At 37.5% G+C, this 18,448-nt stretch overlaps 4 protein-coding genes across 11 annotated transcripts; 3 read left to right on the top strand and 1 right to left on the bottom strand.

The window, feature by feature from the left end:
• Window positions 1-474: 474 nt before the first annotated feature.
• On the bottom strand, window positions 475-4,789 carry rab11ba (RAB11B, member RAS oncogene family, a). Of its 2 annotated transcripts, none has more exons than XM_056759158.1 (5): window positions 4,655-4,789; window positions 2,409-2,604; window positions 1,965-2,158; window positions 1,793-1,873; window positions 475-1,637 (listed from the first exon to the last, which is right to left on the bottom strand). In XM_056759158.1, exons 1-5 carry the CDS (start codon window positions 4,692-4,694, stop codon window positions 1,492-1,494), a joined length of 657 nt encoding a protein of 218 aa, XP_056615136.1. In that variant the 5' UTR covers window positions 4,695-4,789; the 3' UTR covers window positions 475-1,491. The 2 variants fall into 2 exon arrangements, with proteins under 2 accessions (XP_056615136.1, XP_056615137.1); XM_056759159.1 differs by lacking the exon at window positions 4,655-4,789 and adding an exon at window positions 3,358-3,508.
• Window positions 4,790-5,331: 542 nt separating this feature from the next.
• LOC130430506 (interferon-induced protein 44-like) lies at window positions 5,332-9,129 on the top strand. Of its 2 annotated transcripts, none has more exons than XM_056759626.1 (8): window positions 5,332-5,450; window positions 6,979-7,507; window positions 7,637-7,688; window positions 7,811-8,006; window positions 8,083-8,235; window positions 8,381-8,552; window positions 8,637-8,737; window positions 8,820-9,129. In XM_056759626.1, exons 1-8 carry the CDS (start codon window positions 5,442-5,444, stop codon window positions 8,988-8,990), a joined length of 1,383 nt encoding a protein of 460 aa, XP_056615604.1. In that variant the 5' UTR covers window positions 5,332-5,441; the 3' UTR covers window positions 8,991-9,129. The 2 variants fall into 2 exon arrangements, with proteins under 2 accessions (XP_056615604.1, XP_056615605.1); XM_056759627.1 differs by having other exon boundaries at window positions 5,333-5,450; window positions 6,982-7,507.
• Window positions 9,130-9,306: 177 nt separating this feature from the next.
• Window positions 9,307-14,861, top strand: LOC130430504 (interferon-induced protein 44-like). 6 transcript variants are annotated; one of them, XM_056759625.1, is made up of 8 exons: window positions 9,307-9,909; window positions 12,585-13,096; window positions 13,258-13,324; window positions 13,416-13,611; window positions 13,688-13,840; window positions 13,975-14,140; window positions 14,233-14,333; window positions 14,416-14,861. In XM_056759625.1, exons 1-8 carry the CDS (start codon window positions 9,902-9,904, stop codon window positions 14,584-14,586), a joined length of 1,374 nt encoding a protein of 457 aa, XP_056615603.1. In that variant the 5' UTR covers window positions 9,307-9,901; the 3' UTR covers window positions 14,587-14,861. The 6 variants fall into 6 exon arrangements, with proteins under 6 accessions (XP_056615603.1, XP_056615597.1, XP_056615600.1 ...); XM_056759619.1 differs by having other exon boundaries at window positions 12,585-13,120; XM_056759622.1 differs by lacking the exon at window positions 9,307-9,909 and adding an exon at window positions 10,373-10,434 and having other exon boundaries at window positions 12,585-13,120.
• Window positions 14,862-15,039: 178 nt separating this feature from the next.
• On the top strand, window positions 15,040-18,357 carry LOC130430507 (interferon-induced protein 44-like). Its single transcript, XM_056759628.1, has 8 exons — window positions 15,040-15,162; window positions 16,184-16,686; window positions 16,839-16,881; window positions 16,999-17,194; window positions 17,272-17,424; window positions 17,547-17,721; window positions 17,805-17,905; window positions 17,979-18,357. Exons 2-8 carry the CDS (start codon window positions 16,188-16,190, stop codon window positions 18,150-18,152), a joined length of 1,341 nt encoding a protein of 446 aa, XP_056615606.1. The 5' UTR covers window positions 15,040-15,162; window positions 16,184-16,187; the 3' UTR covers window positions 18,153-18,357.
• Window positions 18,358-18,448: the final 91 nt, after the last annotated feature.

Genomic DNA, 18,448 nt, shown 5'->3' with positions numbered 1-18,448 from the left:
AAAATATAAATTTATGTTATGGTGATCACCATATTGTATTGGCTGGACAACAGAACGTCAATATTTCACATTAAATACCTTATATGATAAAACCACAGAATCTGTGGGATGCTGTTAGTTACAAAAAAATAATTTTGAAACCACTTGGTTAGTAAAAAAAACAATGTCCGTTATGCACTTTCAATGCAAGTCTATGGGGCAAGAGTACAAACGTTGCTGCATAGACTTCCAGCATAACCACATTTCTGAAAACAATATTTTTATAGATTCAAGTCCAAATATTTTCCCGTTTTAAACTATAGCACATCACAAATATTGTTAATATAGACTCGATCAAAGCATAATCTTCCCAAAACTTGTTTCATGGAAACTAAACAGAGGCCATGATACTTACTCATGGTACAGATTTAGACATACTTGTGACATACCATATTGTGTAATATCAAGACAACAAAAAAATAACAGCTGTTCCAATTGTGTCAGCAATTTGGTTTATTTTCCATTTTCATGTAACCTGATAAAAGGCAAAACAGCTGTTCATGGGTGTAAAATGTCACATGACCACACTTGAAAAAGGCATCTTAATCACAGTATGGGAAAACATAAGGCATTTCCAAACTATCCATACAATTGATCACTTTGAACTAACCCAATGATAAAGTGATTGCAGTGACCAGTGAGACATTTGACCATTTAAAACACTGCGAGCCATTGCATGCCCCCAATGAAGAGCCATAACACCTCAGCAATGCAATAAATAGTTTATATATAACTGTTATTTAAATAATTTGTCTATTTTTCATGAAATGCTTATTAGATGCATTCTCATAACTGCTATATGTGGCAATCTGAATGCACTAATCAAATTGCGCAAACACGCCTTCAGCCTTGAAATGTTGCAGAAGAGGGCTGAGGGTGTGAAGCATGAAATGTTTAACTATCTCAAATAAAGATAGCAGCCCTCCTTTGGTATCTGTACGATCCAGAGGAGATAAATTCGCCCGCAGGCTTTTCTGCGAATCTTGTCCCCTCAAGTCACTGGCCCCCTCCGGGATCTAACTTAACAGAGGGCTGCTGTTTAGTGTGGACCCCAGAGATCAACCATAAGAGGCCGCAAGCCGAGGACACACTGATCCCTCACCATCCCTTTTTCGCGGGAGCGGATCACACGATCAGAGCTCAAATAATCACTTCCGATGAAAAGACTTTTGCAGATCAAATGTGAAATCAGAAGGTGGATAATAATGAAGAAGTAAAAAAACAGACAAACAAACTAACAAGTAACCCTCCCATCTGTAAAAACAAAAAGGAATGTTACCTAGATATTCACACTTCTTAGGGACGTCTAGAATTAGTGTGGAAATCACGATGACAAAAAAAGATTTAGGAAAGAGCTGTAGCCATAGCACAACACACAGCAGCAAAGCCGAGATAAATATGGGGAACAGAAGACATAGCCCAAGGTGGGGATGGGTGTTGGGAGAAGTGGGGTCACAGATTCTGACAGCACTGAAATCTGTTGCCCTTTAACCCGTCGGTAGTGGGCGGCACGCTGATGTCCACTACGTTGTTCCCGGGGGATTCATCATGCACCGACCTGTCGGCGATTTGCTTTTGCGATACAATCCGATAGATTTCTGTAAAATGAATTTTAGGTTGAGAGGTTGAAGACATTTGACAAACAATCAATACACTGATAGGAACAATTGAGCAAAAGCCAACAATATATTGAGCCGTACAGTGACAAAAATGTATATCATCATCGACTAACCGAAAAAAGAACCACACGCACCTGTGAGTATATTTTTGAAAGCCTCCTCAACATTTGTGGAATCCAAAGCTGATGTTTCAATAAATGATAGACTGTTCTTCTCTGAAGGACGAAAGATAAGACATTATTACACCTTAAATTATCTTTTTTCTGTCCAATCGAAGACCACAAACATGCAAATGGAGATACTAACCTGCGAAAGCTCTGGCCTCATCAGTGGGAACGGCCCTGAGGTGTCTCAGATCGCTCTTGTTGCCCACCAGCATGATGACGATGTTGTTATCCGCATGATCCCGCAGCTCCTTCAGCCAGCGTTCGACATTCTCATAAGTCAAATGTTTTGCAATGTCATAAACCAGAAGAGCTCCAACCGCACCCCGGTAGTACCTGTATACAGACATTTCACATGAAATTCATACTTTGAAATCTGATTTCAAACATTTATGGATAGTTGTTTATATTGAATTATAATTCAGGGTAAAATTAAAGCAATTAATTATATAAATGATTACGGTAAATATTTTTAAGTAGGAATAAATTATAAATGATAAGTTAATAGTAATCGACAAATTGAGGTTGTCAAATCACATTCCATTTTTAAACGATTAATGGTATTTTCAGCGGTTCATGTTCTCACGCTGATGTGATGGCTCTGTAACGTTCCTGTCCTGCTGTATCCCAGATCTGAGCTTTTATGGTTTTGCCGTCCACCTGGATGCTGCGGGTCGCAAATTCCACCCCGATAGTGCTCTTGCTCTCCAGATTGAACTCATTCCGAGTGAAGCGAGACAACAGATTACTCTTTCCTACTCCGGAGTCGCCAATAAGCACCACTATAACCGAGATAAACAAAGAAACGTTAGGCTGTTATTATCATTTTGGAGAATCAGTAAGCCACTTTCAGGCTATAAGACCATTTTCATAGGAAAAATGTAGCTATCACCATATGGATTAAAAATAAGACAAAGAATGTTAGATTTTTAGTTGATTTACTTTAAAGCTGATAGGCAACGTTTGCACCCCAAGCATAGACATTGTCATAATTCGAAAGCTAGAAACAAAAGATGAGTTAGGCAGCAGTCTGGTTGCTTCTTTATGAAGATGTCAAAGAGATGAGAGAAGCAATTAAAAGCTGTAATTTACACACACACACACACGCACAGTCCAGTTTATTATCTCCGTGGGGACAGTCCATAGGCCAATTGGTTTTTATACCGTGCAAGCTGTGTATTCTATTCCCTACCCCAACCCCTAAACCCAAAGATCATAGAAAACTTTTAGCATTATTAGATTTTCAATTTATATCGTTCAGTACAATTTATAAGATTTTGTCCCCTCAATTTTGGTCCCCACAGTGACACGAGTCTCCATGAGTTGGTGTGCATTCAGGTTTTGGTCCCCTACGGGATACATAAACAAGGCCACAGACACACGCACAGACACACCCAAACACAGAGACACACACTGTTATGTTCCCCTTCTCCATCTGCTGAAAGACACCATAACAACTGAATGACATAATAGGTCTAATAAAGAACCTAGAATAAAGAACCGCAAGTCCAAAGAAAATATCAATTAGCTCATACTGTGTCAATTCCAACGCAGTCAGCATTCATATTCTTTAGATGAAACCTAAAGTGATTGACAAAACGTTTTAGATCAACTGGGGAACTAAAATGGAACACGTTAAAGGGTCAGTTCACCCAGAATGTTAACTCTTTAGTCTTTATCGTCATGTCAAACCTGTATGACTTTCTTCTGCAGAAGACAAAAGAAGATATTTTGATGAACGCTGGTTAGCAAACAACATTGACTTCCATTGCATAGACACAAAACCACTGAGGCATTCCTCAAAATATATTTTGTTTTCAGAAGAAGGCAAAGAATAAATGACTGGATTTTTATTTTGGGAGATTTTAACACATCATTCAAACCCTTTAACAAGAAATCTCAAAAACAACCAATGTGGCGCATAAGTAAAACTTAAAAAACAAGCCGTTTGTGATTTTCTCACCCACCCAAAAAGTAGCAAACACATTCTGGTGTGAAAACAGGAACCTCTTATGAAGATGAACAAATGACAGATTTAAACCCATTGTTTATTTTTACAAAATGAAAAAAACTCCACCATGCCTCCAATATTTCGTTTTTACAAAGAAGTAAGCCACATTTTAATCGAATGCTAAGTATAGGAATGCAAGACGTGACGTCATGGTCATCAAAAGAAAGACGTCATCAAACATGTCATCGCTGAGTTCATCTGTCTGCTTCATGATTAAACAAAACAACCTGTTGTTAAAACGGCCTAACCTCTCAAAAAATGCTTACAGTTGCAAGTTTATGACCAAATGATCGATTAAACAAAGAATCGACTCTTGTATTACAAATGACAAAAAAAGTTTTATATGGCCTTACAACTAACATTAAACCACAAATAGCATTGAGCAACAAATCTCAAAACGATTACAAAAGTGTTTGGTGACGTTGTTGATTTATTAATAAAACATCCATACATTTTTAACTGAACATATCTTACGAGTCATTTTGATATTTTGAGAACAAAACTACAGTAACTTACGTATTTAGCTTTCTCTCGAAGGCTAAACTAGCTGCAGCCACAACTAGCTAAACAATTTACATCATGATTTATTAAATATCCTCAAACGTCAATCCATAAATCCGCTATGCAGATATAATACATGTCAAAATTTAACCCTTAATTTATCGATACACGAATTTTTCGTTCACCCATAACAGTGCACTAGCATTCCAACTTAACCAGCTAAGTTAGCCACAGTCATCAAGAAACTTGCCGTTTTCGTTGAAAATAAAGGTAAGAATTTGTGATTTATATATTCGTTTGATGCAACATACATCACTGACCTTTAAATAAATAATCATATTCGTCGTCACGGGTCCCCATGGCTGGTTTACCGCACAAAAATGTTGCCTTTGGGCGAAGGATATCTCTCGACTCCCACCGACAGGAAGGAAACTCGCTCGGCCTCGACACTTGGATGCGCGTGCACGTAGATCTCCGCCAATTAAAACCGGATTCATTTCAACGCAACAGCAATTTGACGAATCAGCAACTTTGTGATCAAAGAACTCAGATAAAATGATGACATTTGATGCATAAAGAATAATTTGACCTATGTGGCAATATCGGTAAATTCTTTGAATATCACATGACACTAATTCCCTTTGCAGTATTTGAATGATTTTAATTGTGGCATTTTTATAAACATAGTTATCAACATTACCACTTTTCCCTTAAGATTGTTTAAATAAAACCTGTGAAAGACGTACATTTTAAAGGTTTTAAATGACACATAAGTGTACAAAAGAACATATATCGAAATATATGCTGCTACTGAATAGACTACGTATAATATCGTTTCGTTGGCCTGTCAATTTTGTGAGTAAAATATCTTCTTTTTTCGTAAAGCATTAAATTTCAGTTTTGTTTCTGTATATTATTTTAAACATTTATTGCTAATTCAATATCCTGCAGTACATTCTTTTGCCGCTAGAAGGCCCTGAACAAAACATCTAGGTAGCGTTCATCCACCACCACCTCACTGTGGGAGAAACAAGGACTGCTTGACGTTCTTTTGCTCTGTTCCTGAACGTGACAACTTGTCATTAATTTATGTAAAGAGATCTTACAATGCGAAAGGTAAGACAGACTGTCGATATAAATATTTAGTAAAACATTCTAAGAAAGTGTTTTTCGATTTTGTGTGATATGAAATTATACACAAATTTTGTACATTTCATTATATTAAAATGTTTTATTATGATTTTTATTGTGAAAGTAGCTTTCCCGTTTCAGAAATTGTAATGAGGCAAAAAGTAATATTTAAAACAAACTGTGACTGAATATCGGCGATCAAACACTCGTACTCGCACTGGTTTCGGTTTCATTTCAGGCTAAACAGATTAGTTTCTGTTACTTAAACAGAGCATCAAAATAATAATAGAGATAATAAGTACATTTAATTCTATCCATAATAGGACACACCAGCTGTCTAATATGCAACATGTGTCCTGAAATTGTTACACTTAAGTTCGTTAGCAGTGATACATTTCACATTTATTGCTTTTATTTATGTATATTTAGTGTTTATTATCAAAGCTATTATCAAAAACTAAAAGCTTTATGTCAGGGTGGCAATTATTTCACACGTAAATAATATACATTATGACTTGTTAAAGGGACAGTACACCGCAAAATGAACATTTTGCCATGAATTACTCACTCTCTAGTTGTTGCAAACATGTATACACAGAGAAAGATACTTGGAAGAATGCTTGGAACCAAACAGTTTTTGGCCGTCATTGACTACCATAGTAGGAAAAATTACAATGGTAATTGAGCCATTTAGCAAATTGTTTGTTATTCCCTACTTGAAAGCACCATATAGGTGGGAACCTTCCCTCGGGTGATAGTAGTTGCTGGGGGGAAGGTGCACACAGTTTTTGATATATATATATATATATATATATATATATGGTTTTATAAATACATCTAAATATATATATGTGACCCTGGATCACAAAACCAGTTTTAAGGAGCACAAGAACATTTTTAGTGAATACATTGTATAGGTCAAAAATATAAATTTTTCTTTTATGCAAGAAATCATTATGTATTAAGTAAAGATCATGTTCGATGAAGATATTTTGTAAATTTCCTACCTTAAATATATAAAACCTTTATTTTTGTGAGTGGATGTCCTTAAGGCAATTTTTTCAATATTTAGATTTTTGGCACTCTCAGAGTCCAGAGTTTTAAACGGGTGCATCTTAGCCAGATATTGTCCTATTCTTATAACTCTTCTTATAAAGCTTATTTATTCAGCTTATTCAGATTATGTAAGGATGTCAATTTCGAAAAATGTACCCATTAAACTGGTTTTGTTGTCCAGGGTTATATATTTATATTTTATACTATAGTCAATGGTGGCTAGAACTGTTTGGTCACAAGCATTCTTCCAAATATCTTTCTCTTGGTTCATCAGAACAAGGACATTTATACAGATTTGGAACAATTCGAAGGTGAAGAAATGATGACAGAATTTCTTTTGGGGGGTGAACTGTCCTTTATTGTCCTTTTATATTCTGGTAACAATGATATGACTGTACAAATGTGAATGTCTGGTATGAAAAGCATTGAAATTATACTTTCATTTCTTTTTTTTCAGCAGATACATATAAGAAAATATACCGATAGCCTCAGCATGGCTAACCTAATTTCTAACTTATCTAATGAACAAAAACAGCAGCTCTGTGCTTTACTGGGTGATGTTGAGCTGACTCTTCTCTACAAAGCTTCTGTTCATGGATATGATGCTTCAGCCTTCCACCAGCGCTGTGACCGCCAGGGACCAACTTTAGTTGTAGCTTACAACTACTCAAGCTACGTCTTTGGAGGATATACTAGTGTAGATTATACTCAAAGTGGACAGTGGATTACTGATGACAAGGCTTTCCTGTTCAACGTTACTAAGCATGGTGGGAACCCTTTAACCATTAAAGTTAACAGTGGATGTTACGCACGTCTTGATGACTCAGAAGGGCCCAACTTTGGCCAACAGCTGTTATTTTGCTATAACAGCCAACCAACTATATATTATCAAGTTTATCGATCAGGTTCTTTTAGTTTGAATCCTTCAACACTGTATGGAAACGACACTCAACTGAGTGAATGTGAGGTCTACAAAGTGACACAGAGTAAGTCAATAATCCAATCAAAAGTGCTTATTACTACTTGCACTTTATACACAAACATATAGTTGTGTATAGTAAATGATCAAATAATATTAGAAAATATTGTTCAGTCGTCTTTTTTTACTTCTCCAGCTGTCTCTCAGGTTGCGGATAAGCCATGGAGGAATGTTCTGTGGAATGAAAAGTATGTTTGTACGTTTATTTTGTAATTATTTTATAATTTCAATATTAACTGCATTAAAGATGATGTTTACGTGAAAGTAAAAATGCTAAATAATAATATTATAGCATTAACTGCTGTTGTAGACAAAAACAAGAGCTTATGAAGAGCATCAGGAACTACAAACCCCTGGAGTCCTCAGTGAACCGTATCCGAATCCTAACGATTGGTCCTGTAGGTGCTGGAAAATCCAGTTTCTTCAACTCCATCAACTCCATCTTTATGGGTCGCATGACCAGCAAAGCCATGGCGGGATCATCAGGCACCAGTCTCACCACACAGGTAATTTGAAAAGCATTAACATTACTTCACACCCTGCTTTGCTCTAAATAAAATAAATTATTTTTTTTGTTGATAGTTTCGCACATATCCAGTGAAAGATGGCCGTGAGGGAAAGCCGTTACCATTTGTGTTGTGTGACACTATGGGACTTGAGGAGCAGTCGGGTGCAGGTCTGGATATTGAAGACATCAGCAGCATTCTTCAAGGTCTCATACCAGACCGATATCAAGTAAGATGAGAATAATAAGATCATTAACTTCTATTCAAATGCTCTAGTTGCGATGTGAATCAAAGATGTGTTTAATATTCTAGGCCTAGGAATGCATCATTATTAAGTTCATTAATGTACTTTACTGTGAATTGTCTTTATTAAGTTCAATCCGGTTGCAGCATTTCATCCTAACGAGCAAAAGGCGTCTAGATCTGCACCTCTACAGGAGAGGATTCATTGTGTGGTTTACATCATGGACACCACCAAAGTCTCCCTCATGTCCAGCAAACTGGAGGAAAAACTCGCTGCCATACGCAAAAAAGTGAACTCACTTGGTAAGTGAATAAACAGCTGTGTTCTATAATAATTTCCGATATATTTATTTAAACGGACATAAAGCTTATCTGAACAACTTGCAGGCGTTCCTCAGATCGTCTTGATGACTAAAGTAGATGAAGCGTGTCCTCTGGTGGAGGAGGATCTTGAAAAGGTTTACATCAGTTCCTACATTAAGACAAAGGTGAGATGTTACAGAGATGAAACTGCTTGATATGGAGTGTTGATGTGACGGATGAACTGAGAGATTTGGATTGACTCTACAGGTACAGGAGGTCAGCTCTCGGCTGGGTGTTCCTGTGTCTTGTGTGTTACCCGTGAAGAACTACAGTCAGGAGATGGAGCTCAACCTCAGCTGTGATGTTCTGCTTCTCACTGCTCTACAGCAGATGCTCAACTACGCTGAAGACTATTTGGATGATGTCGATGCCAGTTAGAGCAAAATCATTAAATGTATTTTGACGTAATTGTTTATTTTTGTCTGCATTATGAAAACATGTTTGCATGTTTTCAGTAAGCTGAAAGATGACGATGCTCATATTCAGAATAGTAAAATATAATGCATGAGCTTTTTCTTTCAATGTATGATATAAAAATCAACATTTTAAAACAAGATTCGGTTAATAGGACTATAGGTGTTATAATCCCACTATTAGAGCACACTTGAATTCCTCAATAGGACATTTCCCACGCCTTATGCAGGGGGAATCAGTCAAGAATGTGAATAGAGGACTGAGGTTTCACTGGTTTCGTTGTGTAAGCATCCTCTGTGTTTGGGGGATAAATTATTATAGAAATACATAGCATACTTACCTTTCCTTGCCATTATCATAGAGACATCTCAGAGAGAGTTGTGTGTCCCACTTTCATTACATTATGCTGGGTGAAAGATGCCTTTGTTTGGTTCCCATCAATTCGACACATCGTCAATTGTGCACCTCAGACTCACCTGGGTGTTTCAGCCCTTTAACACAAGACACCCTCAGCCAAAGGTGTGCCCACCGCAGACTGATCAGCCCTGGGTGTGTGTCGCATTGTTACAAGGTCATCTGGCAGCCATGTGTCCATTATGGATTTATTCTTTCTGGCCAGTTCTTGATTATCCTCCTCTGGACCTGTCCTCTGAGAGTAACTTATTAGTCAGCTTTGGTGACCTCTGCATTTAACCCATACAGTGAGTAATGAGCTCATCACTGCAAGTCGTCGTGAACACAAACACCAGAAGCAGTGGGCAGCTATCACTGCAGCTCAAAGGCACCACAGTTGTTCCCCATCAGCCTTGAGAATCGATCTGGCAACCTTTTGGTCACGAGCCCAAAACTCTAACCATTAGGCCACGACTACCCACATGTTAAGGTGCGTTCAGTGCCCCCGGTCCCGTCTGGCATTCCATTACAACACCATTACATTACGTGGTCACTTGGCAGCCCATATTGCTTCCTTCTGTTTCAACCACAGCCAGTGGTTCATTTCTATGTAAAAACATAACACACTACATGCTGGGTTGTTTTGATGCCTCAGTCAAATATTATAGGTCATAAATGAACCTGTGCTGGATGGGTTGTTTTAATCTGCCAACTAACAGAAATAAGTTTGCATATCCAATCAAGAGAAATCAGTTTGCAAATCTTCAAATGCTTAAATGTCATTGTATAGTTGCGTGATCTTTCCTTCAAGATGACTGGCATCATTCAGTTCAAGTTTATCTAACAAAAACTTTATAAACACTTCATAGTTAAAATCTTCGATAAAACACGTTATCTCTAACGCCCCTTCCATTTGGGCACGCCCATTTCTTTTCTTCTATAATCAATGTTAATAAAATACAACATATCCATCATCAGGGAGGGAAACTGCTTGACGTCCACTTACTCTGTTATTGTACGTTAAAAATATTTTTTTTATTAATGCATAGAGACTTTACACGGTGAAAGGTAAGACAGACTGTCGATATAAATTAGTTTTATAGGGTTTTATAGTTTTCATTTTATATTAGCTATATTAGCTAGTATGTAGGTTTAACATTCCAAGAAAAGTTGAAATTATAGACTAACTTTTATTGTAATTCTTTCATTTTAATTCTGAAAATGGCTATTCTGTTTAAAATTGTAATGAGGCAAATAAGCTATATTTTTTTTGTTACCGTTACTGTTAATAGTTAAAAAAGCATTAGCAAAAAGATACACAAATTCTATTGTCGGTCTCATATTTAGCTAAACCATGAAAGTGGCCATTTCGTTTTAAAATAAGTAGAATTTTAATAATGTGAGCACATCTTTTAACAACACTGATAAAAGTGCTGTTTCGGTTTCTATTCCGGCGAAACCAGCTTACTTGTAATGTATTAAAGTACTTTTAAAACATATGCAAATCGTGTGTACTCGACAACAACGATTAAAAACATAAAAAAGTCAAAAATCTATGACAACCTGGCTGCAAAGTTTGGTTCTGGTTCTGAAACATGAAAATTACACTAAGCTGTTGAACAGCAGTAATATATTTCAGAACAAGAGGGGGGCGTTAATGACATTATGGGTGAAATGGCAAAACGGTCTGATCAATTGCGTAAAATAACACGCTATTGCATTATCGTGTAATACGTACGACATAGTTCGATTTTGCGTGCATATGATACGCCAATGTTTGCGTGCACCTGGGTAGAGAGCAGCCATTTTTTAACTTACATGAAGAGGAAACCTGAAATAATTAAAATAATACTGTTAGGTTTAGGGTTTCGGTAGAGGTTTTAATATGCACGCGCGGTAACATTAGGTTTAGGGTTTGGGGACAGGTTAATGAGACAAATTGCTCTTTAATATGCACATACGCTAAATTGGCGAATCACATGCTCGCAATAATAGGCGCATTGTATGCACTCAATGTACCGAACCGTCACGTCACGAGCTGTCAATTTCGAAGTCATATAATCCTCCGAACAGCGGCGCCCATATAGTTTAGATTTTGGTGTGAGCAGGGCATAGGCACGAGTCCACATGGGTACATGAGAGTGCATTTGGGACAGACCTGAGGTCATCAACCAGAAAGAGCAAGCGGTGCTTTCTAATCACTCTCCCGTTACTTAACTGTCATACGCTCATCAGTCTTCGCCGCGCCGCACACTGTTGTCACATTGTTGTTATTTGGGAGAGGAGGTGCCGGTTTTTATGTATCATTCGCTGACATGGATTTGAGATGAGGCGAGCTTCCGACTTGCCGTAGAGCGCATAACCTAGAAGATGAGGGGCTATGTTTATTAGATAATCTTTTTTCTTATTTGTTACCAAGACTTTTTTTTATTGGACAATTTAAATGTACAAAACTTAAAGGTATACAGAACAAACAGCACATTGTTGACATAAATAATAAATAAATCCAAGAAGAAATGCAAATTGAGTATACAAAAAACAAACAAATTTATTTCAAACTTATATTTAGAGAAAAAAATAGATCGTTCAAACAGGGGTTTCAGGGAATTTGTTTTTCATAATGATTCAGTAAGTTATAACTTCGTTCTTTAACAAAAAATAGCGATTTAAGGAAAGAGTTGAGTTCCATGATGTATATTAGCTAATACGTTTGCAGTCGATCGGCGTGCGGCGCTATTCAAACGCGTGGCGGCGTAAAGAAATTGGCGATTTAATATTAATACGGCGATCAAAAGCACGCAAATTGTGATTCTGTTGGTTTTCGATTCGAGACCGCAAGTCCACATGAAGTGAGGAAAAACCTTTTGTTTTTCTTCTGAACAAATGTTTATATACCGTTCAATAAGTACACTGTCATCCATGTTTGTTACATCTTTATGGTAAAAGATTGAAATCAATACACAAAGTCAGATGAAACTATGGCATTTTTTCTTCTGACTCTTCTGCAAAGTTGTTGAAATGTCACTTACGCCACTTTAGTTATCACCCATCAATATGATATAAATGTAAATGATGTAATTATATAATATTTTTAATATATACATTTGAAAACATGCAAATGTCTAATGGCAAATATATTTGCATATCTGTTGTTTAATTCTTCAGGATGGCTTCCCTCACTTCTACTTTAACTGAAGAGCAAAAACAGCGTCTCCGTGCTTTACTGGGTGATGTTGAACTGACTCTTCTCTACAAAGCTTCTGTTCATGGATATCATGCTTCAGCCTTCCACCAGCTCTGTGACCACCAGGGACCAACCCTACTTGTAGCCCACAACCACTCAGGCTTCATCTTTGGAGGATATACTAGTGTAGATTATACTCAAAGTGGACAGAACATTACTGATGACAAGGCTTTCCTGTTCAACGTGCCTAAGCATGGTGGGAACCCTACAACAATAAAAGTTAACAGTGGAGGTTACGCACGTCTTGATGACTCTGGAGGGCCCAACTTTGGCCATCTTCTGGTCTTTTGCTATAAAAACAGACCATTTTTATCTAATGGTTTAGGATTTGGGTATAACAAATATTTGTATGGTACTTTCAATTTTAATCCAGCAACACTGTATGGAAATGACACTCAGCTTGCTGAATGTGAGATCTACAAAGTGACGCGGAGTAAGTCAGTCATCATAAAAAAAGGTGTTCTTCTACTTCTCTACTTGCATTTTATACACACATAGCCGTGGCCCGTGTACAGTAAAAATATGAAAACATTCATAATACATTTAAATTAATGAATGAACGTATATTCACAATCATTAATGTTTGTCCTTCAGTTGTCTCTCAGGTCAGTGCAGATCAGGTTAAGGAGAAGCAGTGGAGGAACGTTCTGTGGACAGTCGAGTATGTTGTTCTCTCCATGTTGCCCATTTCATGCAACAATCTGAGTAATAGTAAAAATCACTTATTATGTAATGTTAAATTCATTTTGTAGACAAAAACAAGAGCTTATGAAATGCATCAAGAACTATAAACCCCTGCAGTCCTCCGTGAACCGAGTTCGAATCCTAATGATCGGTCCTGTAGGTGCTGGAAAATCAAGTTTCTTTAACTCCATCAACTCCATCTTCATGAGACGCATGACGAACAAAGCCATGGCGGGATCATCAGGCACCAGTCTCACCACACAGGTATTAAACATTGCTTTATGGCTTCTTGACCTGCTTTTGTTCTCATTACATCTCAATGATCTTTTTTGGGTGTTAGTTTCGCACATTTCCAGTGAAAGATGGGCGTGAGGGAAAGCCGTTACCATTTGTGTTGTGTGACACTATGGGACTTGAGGAGCAGTCGGGTGCAGGTCTGGATATTGAAGACATCAGCAGCATTCTTCAAGGTCTCATACCAGACCGATATCAAGTAAGATGAGCATAAAGATCCTCCACTTCTGTTCAGTTGAAGTACAAATCAAAGATTTGTTCAATATTCTAGGCCTGGGAATGCATAAATATTAAGTTTATGCATGTACTTTACTGTAAATTGTCTTTATTTAGTTCAACCCCATGGCACCATTTCATCCCAATGAGCAAAAGGCCATCAGATCTCTACAGGAGAGGATTCATTGTGTGGTTTACATCGTGGATGCCACCAAAGTCTCCCTCATGTCCAGCAAACTGGAGGAAAAACTCGCTGCCATACGCAAGAAAGTGAACTCACTTGGTAAGTGAATAAACAGCTGTGTTCTATAATAATGTCCTTTTATATTTAATTGACATTCGAACTGACATAAAGCTTATCTGAGCAACTTTCAGGCGTTCCTCAGATCGTCTTGATGACTAAAGTAGATGAAGCGTGTCCTCTGGTGGAGGAGGATCTTCAAAAAGTGTACATCAGTTCCTACATTAAGACAAAGGTGAGATGTTACAGAGATGAAACTGCTTGATATGGAGTGTTGATGTGACGGATGAACTGAGAGATTTGGATTGACTCTACAGGTACAGGAGGTCAGCTCTCGGCTGGGTGTTCCTGTGTCTTGTGTGTTACCCGTGAAGAACTACAGTCAGGAGCTGGAGCTCAACCTCAGCTGTGATGTTCTGCTTCTCACTGCTCTACAGCAGATGCTCAACTACGCTGAAGACTATTTGGATGATGCTGGTGCCATTTAGGGCGCACACATTAAATGCTGCTTGATGTTATTGTTTATTCTGTGGATAAAAAAGATTTGAAAATGTAAATGATGATACTCACATTTAGAGGAGTAATGTGTAATGCATGAGCTCTCTGTTGGAAATGTATGAAATTAAAATCAACATTTAATATACAAGGCCTAACTAGGAATAAATACGTTTTCATTTCTACATCGAATCAAACTGTTTTAACCATTTCTCTATGCATCTATAGATATGGCACTTACAGAAATGTATTTTTTTTGCTATGTTAAATAAACAATGTTATCAAACAAAAGGTCAATAACCTTGCAAAAAAATGTTGTTCTTATGTATTACCTTTTATACAGTCATTAATTTTACACATGCCTTTTCTTTAATTGTAAGTACTTGGCATTTTTATTACATTTGCGCAAATGTCATGCAGTGCACTCACCTACCGCTAGGGTGTCTTGAGCCTTGAAGACAGAAAGAGTGAGACAGGGAGACTTGATGTCTTGCGTTATTCCCTGAACTGTAAGACGAAAAACGATACACATTTATTTGTTTCATGCTTAGAGACTTTGTCCTGTGACGGTAAGACAAACGTAAAACATTTATCATATTTCGATATAACGTTACATTTTATACAAATGTTAATCTGGTTTATTGAACTCTGAATTGACATGTAACGTTAAGTTGATGAAACGGTGTTGCTTTGTTACTTACGGGCCGGTTGCATAAACTGCTTAGACTAGTCTTACGTTAACGTTAGTCATCCATTTTTTCCTTCAAAAGTGGTCATAAGTTCTTTAAGTCAATCACATATTAAGGTAGTTTGGTCTAATTAAAATCTAACTAGTCAATGAGACTAGTTGTTAAGACAGTCTTAAATAAGCGGCTATGTTTATGCAACTGGTCCCTGGTTTGGATTCATATCCGGCTAACGTTAATCAGACTGGCGCGTCCCACTGATAGTTTTACCTCATTTGATAAAAGCGTCTGCTAAATGACTAAATGTAATGATTTGAAGGCTGCGCACTTCGAAGGTCGCATATGAAGGCTACAAACGTCATCTATGTTATTTATTTAAGGTTTTATTTCAGATAAGGTTTCATTTCAAGGTAAGAATAAAACTACAGTGATTATACGTCCTTTGAGGAATACATTTTGGCTTAAAATGTTTTTTTTTAATCTTAAATGACGAATGCGACATTCGAAGTGCGCACCCTTGATGTTGGGACCAAAGAATCTCTGGTTGGGACTCACCGTATCAGAACGTGCGTAATGCAACTTGCCTTCGGTAAAAAGTATTGGTTAAAAAGTGCACCATCAAAAATTAATTTGGTGGAACGTAAAAAGTACACTTTTATGTATTTAAAATGGAACTTATTTCTACTAAAAACTATACACAATCTAATAATACACATCACAAATTCTTTCATTACCCATCAGCTGTCAATTTCTTTGGTCAAAGACTAAGCTGTGGTAGTGATTATTTTACACCTCTACCAATATATCTAGCTATTTCTGTATTTCAATATTTTATTAAATGTTGGATGAATCTGCAAATGCGTATGATAATGTGTATTTGTAACATTTATCCTTTTTCTTCAAGATACATGGCTTCCCTTACGTCTTGTTTAACACATGAACTAAAACAGCAGCTCTGTGCTTTGCTGGGTGATGTTGAACTGACTCTTCTCTACAAAGCTTCTGACCATGAATTTGATGCTTCAGCCTTCCACGTTCGCTGTGACTATCAGGGTCCAACTTTACTTGTAGCTTATAACTGTGATGGCTACATCTTTGGAGGATATACTAGTGTAGAATATGCTCAAAGTGGGAGGAAGATTGTCGATGACAAGGCTTTCCTGTTCAGCTTTCCTTTTAATGGTGTTAGACCTGTCATCACCATCAAAGTGAAAAGGGGAAAAGTGGCACGTGTGGATGACTCCGAAGGGCCCAACTTTGGCCAACAGTTGTACTTTTGCGCAAGTGATCTACCATATCTACGTGATAAAGGACAGACGAGAAATAGTTCTTTCAGTTTTGATTCTGCAACGCTGTATGGAGACGAGACTGAACTCAGTGAATGTGAAGTGTACAAAGTGACTCACCGTAAGTCAGTCACCAGGAAAAGTTTTTTGTGCATACAGTGATATACAGTAAATAATAAAAGCAATGTTCGACTTTATATTCATATCTGCAACCGAAACATTACAAAAATATTGATAATGAGATCAGTCTTTGTTCAATGTTAATCTCTGCAGGTCATGTCCAGAACCCGTGGAGGAACGTTCTGTGGACTGCTGCGTATGTTGTTAAATGTCTCATTTCACGGTTTAAACTACATGTAAATTGCAGATGATGTGTTAAGTAAGAGTAAATAGTGTAAAACACTCATTATATAGTTTAAACTGCTTTTTGTAGACAAAAACAAGAGCTTCTGAAGAGCATCAAGAACTATAAACCCCCAGAGTCCTCTATGATCCGGGTTCGAATCCTCATGATTGGTCCTGTAGGTGCTGGAAAGTCCAGTTTCTTCAACTCCATCAACTCCATCTTCATGGGTCGCATGACCAGCAAAGCCATGGCAGGATCATCTGGCACCAGTCTCACCACACACGTATGGAAGCATTAAACATTTCTTCACATCATGCTTTGGTCCTCAGTACATCTCAATGGGTTTTTTTTGGTTGATAGTTTCGCACATATCCAGTGAAAGATGGGCGTGAGGGAAAGCCGTTACCATTTGTGTTGTGTGACACTATGGGACTTGAGGAGCAGTCGGGTGCAGGTCTGGATATTGAAGACATCAGCAGCATTCTTCAAGGTCTCATACCAGACCGATATCAAGTAAGATGAGCCTAGAGATCTTCCACTTCTCCTGATTTGAAGTATGTAGTGTTATTTTAGATTTGGGGTTGCATACGTGTTAAGTTTATTAATGTACTTTATTGTAAATTGTCTTGATTCAGTTCAATCCGGTGGCATCGTTTTTGAATCCTAATGAGCAAAAGGTCATCAGACCTGCTTCTCTACAGGAGAGGATCCATTGTGTGGTTTACATCATGGACACCACCAAAATCTCCCTCATGTCAAGCAAACTGGAGGAAAAACTCGCTGCAATTCGCATAAAAGTGAACTCACTTGGTAAATGAAGTAACCAAATTAAACTGTAATACCAACACTTGTCAAAATCTGATTGGATAAAAGTTAATCTGAACAATTCTTAGGTGTTCCTCAAATCATCTTGATGACTAAAGTAGATGAAGCGTGTCCTCTGGTTGAGGAGGATCTTCAAAAAGTTTACGTCAGTTCCTACATTAAGACAAAGGTGAGGTGTTACAGAGCTTGATATGGAGTGTTGATGTGACGGATGAACTGAGAGATTTGGATTGAATCTACAGGTACAGGAGGTCAGCTCTCGGCTGGGTGTTCCTGTGTCTTGTGTGTTACCCGTGAAGAACTACAGTCAGGAGCTGGAGCTCAACCTCAGCTGTGATGTTCTGCTTCTCACTGCTCTACAGCAGATGCTCAACTACGCTGAAGACTATTTGGATGATGTCAGTGTCATCGAGTAAAACGTTGTAAAAAGTGTTGGGCTAAAGGCTTAGTCTCTTTTTTTTGTTAAAACTGCTTTAAATGTTGTAAACGTTCAAACTAGTGTTCAGTAATTTAGTGTGGTTTACCGAGTGCATGAGTATTGTTGAAATGTACTAATCTATTACGAATGCACGTATGGTGTTAGGTCTATATATTTAGAATTTGAAAGCTAGAAAGTTTAAAAGGTTGGAATTTTTGTTTTTCTATTGTTGTATATGAACAAAACACAAATAAATTTGTCTCCACATGTCAAAAATAAACAGCCCACTTATTC

The sequence above is a fragment of the Triplophysa dalaica genome, chromosome 10 (assembly GCF_015846415.1).
Source record: "Triplophysa dalaica isolate WHDGS20190420 chromosome 10, ASM1584641v1, whole genome shotgun sequence".
Classification (NCBI taxonomy): Eukaryota; Metazoa; Chordata; class Actinopteri; order Cypriniformes; family Nemacheilidae; genus Triplophysa; species Triplophysa dalaica.
This window is presented reverse-complemented; position numbering and strand designations above follow the sequence as displayed.